General features: G+C 37.6%; 1 protein-coding gene across 1 annotated transcript; it reads right to left on the reverse strand.

Moving 5' to 3' along the window:
- Positions 1-1164: 1164 nt before the first annotated feature.
- sv2 (synaptic vesicle glycoprotein 2) lies at positions 1165-12018 on the reverse strand. The gene is made up of 13 exons (XM_013272781.3): positions 11884-12018; positions 9751-9834; positions 9235-9396; positions 8546-8708; positions 7394-7515; positions 6270-6433; positions 6097-6177; positions 5313-5411; positions 3909-3997; positions 3468-3598; positions 2819-2914; positions 1803-1962; positions 1165-1630 (listed from the first exon to the last, which is right to left on the reverse strand). Exons 1-13 carry the CDS (start codon positions 11975-11977, stop codon positions 1447-1449), a joined length of 1629 nt encoding a protein of 542 aa, XP_013128235.1. The 5' UTR covers positions 11978-12018; the 3' UTR covers positions 1165-1446.
- Positions 12019-12085: the final 67 nt, after the last annotated feature.

A 12085-nucleotide genomic window follows, 5' to 3' on the forward strand; every position in this document is an offset into this window, starting at 1 on the left:
ATTTGCTATGATGGCTGATTACACCACCTATGCAGGTCAGGAAACTCCAAAAACATCATAAAAGGCCATTTATTCAGCCATATATTTGAAGGCCACTTATTAAAACGCTTTTTTCTAGCTTCATGGTTTTATTCTTAGATTGCACTAATGCAGCTTAGCATGATTCACAGTTACAAATCATTTAAAAAAACTAATAGCACTTATCTTACACTTGGCCTTGGTGCTACCCCTCAAGAGGAACTGTGATATGAGAGGAGGAACGGAGGAAGAAAAGTAAAGGTGTAGTACAAAAAATTATAGTGTACTGTCAGTTTCACTGAAATTGCTCTGTTATTGGTGTTATTAGCTGATAAACTTGGTTTTTCACAATTCAAATGAGACATGGCAAAAAACTGCTGCTGCTTTAAGTCAGCCTTGTTCGATTGGCTGAACCTCACATCCAGAAGATGTGAATGCAGCCTGAGTAAGAGTTTGTGTGCTCAAAGCCAGAGCCGTGTCCCTGAGTAGATCCTATTAGGGACAAGGCATAAGACTACATTTGAGCATCCTCCACTGTGACATAATATACATTCACTGGCCATATTGAGTACACTTGGTCAACTGCTTCTTAAGACAAATATCTAATCAGCCAATCACATGGCACCACCTGAGTGCATTTCAGCGTGTAGACATGGTCAAGACGACCTACTTAAGTTCAAACTGAACATCTGGACAGACAGCTGTTTTAATTGATTTTCCTTTCAGATAAGAACAGGAAGCTGAGGCTATATCAAAAAAGGTTCATCAAAATTAGAAAACAGAAGACTGGAAAAATGTTGGCTGACCTGATGAGTCTCAATATCTTCTGCAACATCTGGCTGGTAGGGTCAGAATTTGGTGTAAACGACATGAAAGCATGGATCCATCCTGCCTTGTATCAACAGTTTGGGATGGTGGTGATGGTGTAAACATGTGAGGGATATTTTCTTGGCATCATTTATATGACAGAGCCTACCTGAGTATTGTTGCCGTCCACATTCACCCCTTTATGAGCACAGTGTACTCACTATACCCAACTAGTTTCTTAAACATGACAGGAAAGGAAAAATCACAAGACCTACAGTCGAGCCATCACTCTTCAGTAAACCAGATAATAAGGCCCCATTTTCTCACTTTGAATATGGGTTTTGTCATTTACATACAAACTTTTTACAGGTATCCAGGATTTTAATAACACACTGGCACTTCTTTCTCAGCTTCCAGTAATTCTTGGAAGGCAGAGAGAGCCGACTATTTTTTGACAATTTGTCTTAGCGGTGGAATTTTTAAATTAGGCACCATAGAAAAAAGATGACAGAAGGCACAGGATTCAGCCAGAAAATACAGAGATTACAGAGCTTCAAGTCGCTTTACCCGTCCATGAGGATGTTAAGAGGAAGCTGAATCCATTTAAAACAATGTGAGTCTTCACGTGAGCTCTGTCTGCCTGGTTTGTGGGAGCAGAAGACTCACCAGTCCTCCAGTGAGCAGCAGGGCTGACACCAGCAGGATGGGGACAGCACAGTTTGCGTCCACCAACCTTCCAAAGACCAAGTTACCCATGATGGCTGCCACTCGGCCCACGCCTGTGAAGAAACCAAGAGCAGAGGACCTGAGAGAAAAATGAAAAGAAAAGAGATTCAGTATATGTGCATGTGACCTCTCTGAGTTAGAATAAAACACCTCGATGGATGAGTTAATCGATTAAAAAAAATACAAAAAAGAAATCTTAGTTTGATCTACATTTCTATACATGGCTGAATCTGAGTTTCAAGACCGGTTACCGTAGCTTTGTCGGGTAGAGCTCAGTTCCTACGACATCCAGCGCATTCCAGGCAATCACGGACACCCCGCTGAAGACGCAGGACAGGATCAGACTCTGAGCTTTGGTCTGAACCACATAGATGAAGAAGACACTCAGACTGGACAACAACAGGCTGCCGGCTGGAGAAAGTAACAAAGAGGGAGAGATTTATTTGTCAAGCACTGACTTAAAGGTGGGCGTTCTGTAGCAGCTCGGTTTTCTGTGTTTTTACATTTGTTTGTAGTGTGACAGCTTCTTTAATCATGACTCAGAGCTTTTGAAGATGAAGATGGAGCGTTTGCTTAACTATGAATGGGTTGTGTTAAAGACAGTGATATGCAGCGATGAACTCTAAGTGTCAACTCATTGACAAATTCAGAGAAAAAATTATATACAAAAAACAAGCCACGGAAAAATAAAGCTGAATGTTTACTGGAGGCTGGCTCCAAACGTGAGTCAATCCTCTCTGACTTCTATGTTACAACGTTACAGCAGAACAGACTGTCACGATAATAGAATTTCCTATAAACTTTTTTTTTTTATTCTATTAAGCACGATTATGGGTGTTTTAATGACAGCTTAATTCATGGACTGAACTGGACCTCTCGGTTGTTTCTGGAGTATCTTTAATCCATTCATCTAAAAAAATAAAATAAAAAAAAAATAGTAATAAAAACACATGTTGCTCTATTTTGCCTTGGATGTATGATTGGTATTAAATTTAAAAAAACCTAAATAAAATCTAGCAAGATGTCAATTATTTTAGCTGTGTAGCTCCATTCACTCCATGGACTGTTTCTTGAGCACCACTTGCTGTGGCCACAATTTCTGTGGTTACTGGTTACTGGTTCAGGGTTCCTGTGAGGTGGAATGGCTCTCCTGGATTGGCTCTGCTATGATCTTTTTTTTAATATACAGCCTATGATTATATACAACATGTATGGGAGACTGTTAAGGCATGAAAACATAATGATTTGTGAAAGAAAAAAAACTCACAAAGCAGAGCCTTTCCTCCAGTGCTGTCCATCACAAGAATAGTGAAGATGTTACCCGGCAGGTTTGCCGCAGCTATGATGAAGCCATCCCTATATACTGTGAGGTAACAGACAAATACAGGAAGACGAGCGTGGACAGGAGAAAGACATACGGTGAGAAATGGATGGACCAGAAAAAAACAAATAAAAAACAACTCGATATAAACTGAAATAAACCTTCAAATTTGATTATAAAAAATAAATACTGCAAAATTTTTCCATATTAGATTAACTTGGGTCTTTGAGCAAACATCATTTGACAACCGTGCACTGGTAAAATATAAAGCTACTGATACAGCAGGTACAGGATTAAAAGACAAAGCAGAAGAAACAAAAAAACCAACACATTAATGGTTTCCTGAGATTTCCTGAGTGAGTCCAGTGTCAGCTGGTGCTTTTAGCTTGTTAGGAAGTCACATTAAAGCAGGTTAAAAAGTAAAGCAGAAGTGTCCTGCACTTGTTGTAAGTTTCAAATATTTGCTTTTCTCTTCCTTTCAAGTATTGTAAAAACTGACTCCTGTCAATGTTAAAGCTGATTTCTTGGCCTCCGTGAGCAGTGTTTGATGCCTGGATGAAAACACTAATATGAGCATGAATCCTCTGAAACACACCTGCTGCTGTCTTGACCAGGTCACAGGTTTCATTCTGACCTGCAGACGGGCGGGACACATTTGCGCAGGGCGAGCCGCCGTCTTCGGTTCTCTCAAACAGCTCAGGAAACCACATCCACAGCCCGTAGTAACTCCACACACACACACACACACACACACACACACATAAACAAAAGATTTTAACTTTTGATTTAGAATAAAGGGTGAAGTGTGAAAGTTTTAAAATGTAAAAAAGAAGAAATAAGAAAAAAGAAAACCACAATAGAACGTGCAAATATGAGTTTGCCATTTAATTGTTCCCTATCACCTGATGTGATGCCTATCAAATGGTTATCTCACATTAGTAGTATTATTCTTATAAGTCTGATACAATCCCCCAGCAGCTGAACAGTGTGAACAGAGCTGAAGCAAAGCCTGAATGTATAGGTGCCCATTTCTTACCCAAAAGATATTGAGTAGAAAATGATGAGAAGAGGGAAACTCCTGGATTTGAAAGGGCTCCGAAATATCTTTTTAATGGGTGCCAAAGCCTGCAAGTTAACAAGAAAATGATTCATAAGTAAACCAACAAAACCAAAGGAAATGCCTAAACTACTCATGCACTGTCAGTGTTTTCACATTTACTCAATAGCTTAACAAACAAAAGCTTGTTTCCCTTTTGTTAAGTCAAGACTTAATTCAAGGGATTATATTAACTGTTTAGGAATTAAGCCATTTCTATACAAAGTCCCCCATTTACAGATGCTTAAAGCAATTTAACAATTTACTGCTGTGCAGTTTTATTGCCAGATAAGGTCTCTTCCCTCATTTTTTCGTGACTAATTAAGCAGATAAATCAGGGGTCCCCAATCCCAGTCCACGAGGGCCGGTGTCCCTGCAGGTTTTAGATCTCACCCTGGGTCAACACACCTGAATCACATGATTAGTTCATTACCAGGTCTCTGGAGAACTTCAAGAAATGTTGAGAAGGTAATTTATTCATTTAAATCAGCTGTGATGGATCAAGGACACATCGAAAACCTGCAGGGACACCGGCCCTCGTGGACTGGGATTGGGGACCCCTGAGATAAACTATCTGGTAACTGTTCAACGTAATGTTCAATGTGAATTCCAAAGAGAGGTCTTTGAAAGTGAAGGCAGGGATCACTTGGCTACAAAAAAACCCCCCAAAAAACAAAACAAGATAAACCTATTGAAAAGATGGCACAAATTTACGAGTGGCCAAATGAACAGTCTGCTGGATTGTTAATTCACTGAACAAAAGGCCGGGAAAAATCACAGAAGACAAATCAAGTGAAGGATGACACAACAGCTAACCAAGTCAAGAACACACCCTCAAGAAGTTAGGCATATAATTTTCATATGTACAAAAAAGGATGCCGTCATTAATGTAAACACAGAGGGTTTACAACAAGGTGCAAAGCACAGGTTACGCTCAAGAACTCAAGGCCATAAATGGGATATTCTTCAGTGGCCAGGTCAGCCACCTGATGTTAGCCTAAAACTGTATAATTTACAGTTACTGATAATAATAATACTATGGCAGGGAAAGGGCTAAGAAGGTCAAATCCAGTTTTGAGTATTCCTAACAAAACAGTTCAAATTAATTTACAACTATTTCTGGTAATTTTTCAAATCAAAACACAAAACAATCCTCAAACGGGAGGATTGTTTTGTGTTTTGCTACTTTTCTCTCCTTTTTAAAATCTTTCAGGATTGAGTATACTCATATTTTACCATTTTCAGCCATTGTTCTTTAAAATAAACAAAACCCTAAATCTTGAAACCAGTACTACCAGACATTCTAAAAATCAGTTAAACTATTAATAATAACAATTACATCACCTTTTTCAAAATATTTGCAAGACGTTCTTTACTTGAGCCCAAGCTTCTGGTCTTGCCTTTGTCACCTTTTTGGGTAGAACTTGTACGCAAACCAAACTCCTACAAAAAGGTTCAGAGGACAGTTGTTACACTTACAGTACTTTTATACAATTGCATGAAGGAAGGAAATGTTGACTGATGACTGATGTTTCGTAAAGGCAAGCAAGGCAAGCAGTGTTTGCCCAGTGAAATCTAAAAATATACCTTACAAGTACATTGTAGTACTTGCTATTGTCAGCTAATTTTAAACATTTTTTAAACATAACTATAGCAGCGCTAACATTTCACAATTTTTCAGCCAGGAAGGAGTTCAGAAAGGTGAAGATGTCTGTGCAGATTGCAGCAATATGTACCAGGATGTCAGAATATACAAAAAGATAGTCATGCAGCACAAAATCATGAATTGGTATTTCTAATCTGGTCCAAGTTTTCTTGCTGTTGTGTTGAACACTGGAGAAATGTTTGTTCTCTTTGTTTGGAGCTGGAAAAGGGGCTGGCCATTGTTTCTGCTCACCTTCCTGTAAAAGTCACTGCTTGCTACTGATTCAACAAAACTGTAGAATACCACACGCGAAATATAAACACACATGGCAGCTTTCACTTCTATTTGATTTCACCTTATCTTTGTCAGTTGCATCACTTTGACTTTGCTTTTTGTGGACTTAAGTTGGTTTTATTTTTGTTTAAAAAATTATTAGATATGTGCAGCAAAAATTAAACATATAGTAGTATACTTATTTCATACCGGAGGAGTCTTTTCTTTTCCTTTCATGTTCAGCTTAAACATCAATCTGAAAACATGGATTGCTTCTTTCTCACGGTCAGCCTGGAAAAGACAGAACACAAAAAATCATCCTAAAGACAACTCAGAAGTAAAAGCGTCCAAGCGACACAAACATTATTTTGGTCTTTCAATACCTCCATGAGGAACTTGGGGCTTTCAGGCATGAACAGCTTGAAAATGAGTGCCGACGTGATGCTGGGAACGGAGCACAGCACCACAAACAGCCTCCAGCTCTTGAACTCCAGTGTTCCCAGAGACAAATATACCCAGGTTCTGGGGATCACCAGCCAGGCCAGACCTGCAGATAAAGGCAAACACAGATAGTCAATATTTCACAAAAAAAAACTACAGTTTATTTTAAGAGAAGTTGAGTTTAACATTTTGTGCAAGTCTGTGCAAAATTTTAAACACCAAAACCAAAAACCCGGTAACAAACACCACTGAGTACGTGCTATCTGTTTTGAAATCCTCAAGAAGCAACATCAGGAACTTAAAAGAAAATCAAGCTGACAAAGAAGTACCAAAAAAACTGCAGTTAACTTGAGTCTAGCTTAACTCCCATGTTAAAATTTCAAACTTTATAGAATTTTAAATCTTCTAAGCCTGTAGTTTCTGCCTTCATAACAGTCGTCTCAAAAGTGAATTTTATTATAGCTCATTCACCTGGATACTAACTGCATACATAACTGCATACACCTGCAGTGAGGGGTGTGGTCACTTTCAATTCAATTCAATTTAATTCGCAGCAACTACTACAGACCCACTATGAGGAAGCACTTGGCGACAGTAGGGAGGAAAAACTTCCTTTTAACAGGAAGAAACACTGATAAGTGCCACGACACAGGAAGCTGTTGTCACTGTGTAAGCCTCACTTTTTCAGTTACTGAACTGAACTCCTTGATTGTATTTGTGCTCTTGGAGCCTTTTGGAGCATTTAAATTGAATTCTTGTTTAGTGGTACAGCCTGTTTAAGAAGTTTGTAGTTCAGTTTTGGTGAGTGAAACATGAGTATTTTCTGGTCTTTTACATAGCAATGTTTAGCACTACCTGGTCTCTTTGGACTTGCACATTGCAACATATGCAACATGGTAACTAAGCTTGCTAGCATTAGCTGATAACCTAACACCCCACCGTTCATTCAAATATAATAGCATCTCGCTAAAACCCACATGGAGGGGGTTAAAATGCTAAAATGTTAAAATGCGGCATAACCACAGTTATATTCATTTTTTATATGGAGAATACTCCTTGCTCCCACCTGCAGCCAGGATGTTTCCTGCCATCCAAAAAGTGGCCAGACAACTGATCATCGCACCTCTCCTCAGCCGGGGCATAAACTCTGAGAAGTAGGAGAAAATGACAGGAATCGACCCGCCGACCCTGCAGAGGAGAACAGCATGGTGTTTATTCTTTAGCTGTTTTAGCTGTTTAACAAAGGAAATTTAGATGGTTTTTAAATACAGCGTGGAGGGATGCTGCATGTCTTTCGCTATATTTGGGTATTTCAAAAATGATGACAGTGTTTAAAATCAAACCAGTCAATTATTAATCTGACTGACCTTTGTGCCCCAATAGAGGCATTTTTGTCCTCTAATGACACCAGAGGTACATTTAAAACAACTAAAAGAAGGATGCAGCTTCCCAATGTGGAACTGCCCTAAACTTGAATGTTTTTTTAACAGCCAACAGAAGGCAACTCTTCTGGTTGTAGTATATATGAAAACTGCCCTCAGTTATTAAGAATTTTTTTTTCCAAAATGCCCTCCACAAAGTAAATATTAGGCATTGTAGCAATACAAGTCACATCGTAATGCTTCAAGAATTATTGCTCTAAACATTTAAACATATTTTGTTGAATGTGTGTTAGCCAGTTTTAGGAAACTTTGCACACCTGAATCAATGACAGGTGCATAGAGGAAAAATATATAAAATAACCTCTGCACAATGTCCCACTTACCGTAATCTTTTCTTCAGTTACAACATTTCAGTCTGTGTGACCTTTATCAGCTACACAGAAACAGTCTTCATGCACATTTGCACATATATACAGATTCAGCAAATTAAGGATTCTGGCTATTAGACATCTCACATGTGCATACTATCAATCAGGCAATGAGTCCACTCAAAACGTCAATGCCATTATCATCAAAAAGCCAAATACCTTTTAACATCACCACCTGATGTCAAAACAACACCACCTATGTCTCCTATAGATTCTAAAATTATCACTTAAATTCATGAATTACCACCATTATCAAACCATTTTACAACAAATATTCATTTGCACAAATCAGTGATGTATAATATTCTAAAATAGCAACATTACAATATATACAAATCACATATGAAAACATATGAAAACAAATCCACTCAAAAAAAATTTGAGTGGATTTTTACCCAGTGTTTTTACCCAATGCCACTGATGAACCGCATCAACAGGAAGAGCCAGAACCATGGAGCCAAGCTAGCCAGACCCCCAAACAGCCCATTGACTGTCAGAGACACAATCAAAACCCTGCGACGCCCCTTCTGGTCAGCCAAGTAACCCCACATGTAGCCACCCACCATCATTCCTGGAAAACAGGAAAAAAAAGATGAACTTGGTTTTCCAGATGTAATCAGTGGGCTCAGTCAGTTGCCCAAAACACTGAGTTACAGTCAGGAAAAAAAGTATTTGGACAATGAAGCTTTGCTCCGTATACAGTGGACTGTAAATCTGACAATCAACATGTGAATTAGGCGCAGATTTTCAGCTTTGATTGAAGGGATTTAAAAATATTACATTAAAGTGATTTTATTGATAGTTCAACATTTTCAGAGGCTTAATAATTTTTATAAAATGGTCGTATATTCAGTTATGGTTCCAGTTGTATAAGAAAGGTTTACAAAAAAAGCAGAGAGCAGAGGCTCATAAGGTCTTGTGTGTTTGGCTTGTGTAAGGTCTTGTAGTGTTATGTAACATAAATCAGTAAACTGTTTAAAAAAAAAAAAAAAAGCTTCTCATTTCCAAGTTCCACTTTAAACAGTTGACCTATTGCCAAAAAACAGTGGCTTCATTTTCTGTGAAGGGGAGTTTAGGTGGTTGACTAAATGATTCACCGAGGAAAATGCTTGCTGTCAGCAGGCCCATGTCTGAGGAGCTCAGCTGGAGATCACAGCGTGCCGTTGGCAGCAGAAAAGAAACACAAAGAATCTCCACAGCATCGCTGGCATTGGCCCAACCACAAACCACCAGCAGCAGCCAATGGAACAAACCAAAACCTGAGAGCAAAGTGAATAAACAAAGGGGAGAAGCTATTCATTAATGACTCGTTGCATAGCTTTGAAAATCTTTATTTTAGTGTCATAAGCAAACACCTAGGTATTACACCTCTAAAGGTAGCTATTTATTGGTTACTTATTAAAGCTTAAGTCATTCACAGTCGCTTAACCACATATCAGGTAATTGCCATATACTTGCAGGCCAGGCTTAAATTACAAGCCATAACAGCTAAATGTTTCATTTAGCCTTTTAGGTATAAAGTGTATGTCTAAAAGCTTAAATAAGCTTATTTTTCACATGCGTTTCATCTCATATTTACGATGACTAAGTGCAAGACAAAAACATTAGATTACCTGCTCTTTCCACTGCTTCCTCATATGTCAGTTTCTGCAGTACGTGCCCACCAGCTTCTGCTGTTCTGTCAAAAATGACTTCACCTATAAGGCAGCCAAATACACACAAATATGTGTAAAGTTTACAGAGGGTGAAGTGCTTTACTTTCATTGCACTAGCATAAATCGAGCCATAAACTTAATAAGACAAAGAGGCTTGGCTGGGCCATGTAACTGGCTGATGAGGCTTTTTGCAGTTAGACAATTTCTTTCATTAAAACATATCAATGAAGTTACACCAGAGTTGTTGTTTCCATCTGTTTTATAATTTGATACATCTCTATGGTTGCAATGAAAATGTAATTAGCAATTAACTAACTGTTATAATAATTATCTGGCTACAAAATATCACAAAATAATGAAAAATCATTAAAAAACAACAACAACATCACAATGTAGTGCAAAGTGGGAATGAAAGTTTCATAGTAGGATGAAATTTTTTAGAGTGATACCAAAGTATTACCAAATTTCTGTAACGTTTATTATGTGTAGATATTTATGCAAAGTAGCATTTGTGGAAATAAATTAAAGTTAAATGTAACTGGATTATATAAAATATTGTAGTAATTTTAAACAAAAAAAATCCCCATCCCTTTTTTCTGTTTGTAAGAATATTAGCAGATACATCAATATCAGCATTTTTTTACTTCTTAAAAAACAATACATCAGCTGTTCACAATACATCAGTCATCCATTACTTATCAGGCACAGATTTGTTTACCGCTGTAAATAAATGTTGAGGATTAAGAAGTAAAAGTACAGAGTAATCAGAGTACCAGAAAAGGAAATTCTTATCAGGGCCATTTCAAAGTAGTAACATCCTAAAAAAAATTATTTTAACATTGGATCTGAAAGAAGGCTTTTTAAGGCTACTACAAAAATATACTGGTCCCGTAGGATATTATGCTATAACAACTTGACCAACTGTCCAAATTTTCCACATGTGAGGTGCGCAAAATGTATTTCACCTCTGTTACTAGAATCATATTTACATTTTATACGACCTGAAATGTTCCTGAATTTACCCAGCAAATGAATTTATAGGAGTGTGTTAATAAACACGTGTTATCAAAGAGAAGGTATGATCTGTTTAAAACTAAAATGTAATTTGAATTAATTTCTTCTAAAGAATTTGTTAAAGACATTTGGTCATTTTTAAAATTATTCAGTTTTGTCATATTATTCTTTTTTTTAATTCAATTAATTTTGAAACAAACAAACAAGTAAAAGGTGGAGAAAGTAGTAAGTAAGTCATTTTTGCAGCTGGAAGTATTTTCAATTTAAATGGACTTTTACAAATAGCATGCTTTATTATGTATTTTAAAGATTTTTGTTTTGTTAATATTTTCATAATTTTACATTGGCTGCACCATGTGCCCTGGAACGTATACCATACACGTGGTGGTAAGCTATCCATATCCAGCTAGAGCTGAAAAACCTAACCAGCCATAAAGATAGATATATATGTATATATAATATGTATATACATATCACTCAGATGACCAACCTGCGTAGTGCAGTAACAAGGAGAACGTTTTATGCTGAAGAGCCATTTTTACTCATGTGATCCACAGTAAGCTTGCGCACGAAGACCACAAATATTATTTTTGACATCTTTATAGGCCAGATGACCAGAATTGTCAATAAGGGTAAACCGAGTGGAAGCCTTAAAACATCAGAGAAATATTCTTTTGAAAGGTTGATGAAAGAGTGACAGATGGTTTCCTAAAACAAAAAAAGGAGTAGTAACTAGAGGACCAGTGAGGGGGATCAATTCAGGTACACAACTTATTGTAAAGACTTAAAGCATTTAAAAAAAAAAGTCTAATTAAAAAAAATAGGTGTAAAATATTAGTAAGCTTATACAGCAATAATAACGTTTAAAAAACCCCAACTATATTAGGTAACTGAATTTGAACAAAAAATAGGAGAGATGCCACTTACTTTAATAAAAAATAAAATAAAATAACAATAATAAATAATTTTGACACATATAATTACTTTTTGTGTGGAGGGGGGGTATAGGAATGACAGTCAATGGAATGACCTCTTTATGGATCTTCGTATGCAAGTAAACAAACTGTCTGCCTTTACCTTCATCCGAGTCCAGCTCGCTTGCGTCCAGGCGATGTCCCGTGAGAAGCGGCTGTCGTGCCTCCGTATCTCCGGCATGCTTGTAACGGGACATCTCCTCCAGAGAAGTCGGATGTCTCTAATCTGGGCACTTAAGCTTTGGGTAGATTAGCTAACTTCTCTCCAGATCCGTCAAATCTTCGAGCGCTGCGAGGTGTCCGGT

The sequence above is a fragment of the Oreochromis niloticus genome, linkage group LG7 (genome assembly GCF_001858045.2).
Source record: "Oreochromis niloticus isolate F11D_XX linkage group LG7, O_niloticus_UMD_NMBU, whole genome shotgun sequence".
In the NCBI taxonomy this organism is placed as follows: Eukaryota; Metazoa; Chordata; class Actinopteri; order Cichliformes; family Cichlidae; genus Oreochromis; species Oreochromis niloticus.

Bases quoted from the DNA above. Each gene is read 5' to 3' on its own strand.
- sv2 (XM_013272781.3), bottom strand. From the start codon at position 11,977: ATGTCCCGTTACAAGCATGCCGGAGATACGGAGGCACGACAGCCGCTT. The intron at 9,397-9,750 runs GTAATCTAATGT...CTTTGCTCTCAG, and splicing joins GGAAGCAGTGGAAAGAGCAG to GTTTTGGTTTGTTCCATTGG. The intron at 5,412-6,096 runs GTATGAAATAAG...ACCTTTTTGTAG, and splicing joins GAAAAGAAAAGACTCCTCCG to GAGTTTGGTTTGCGTACAAG.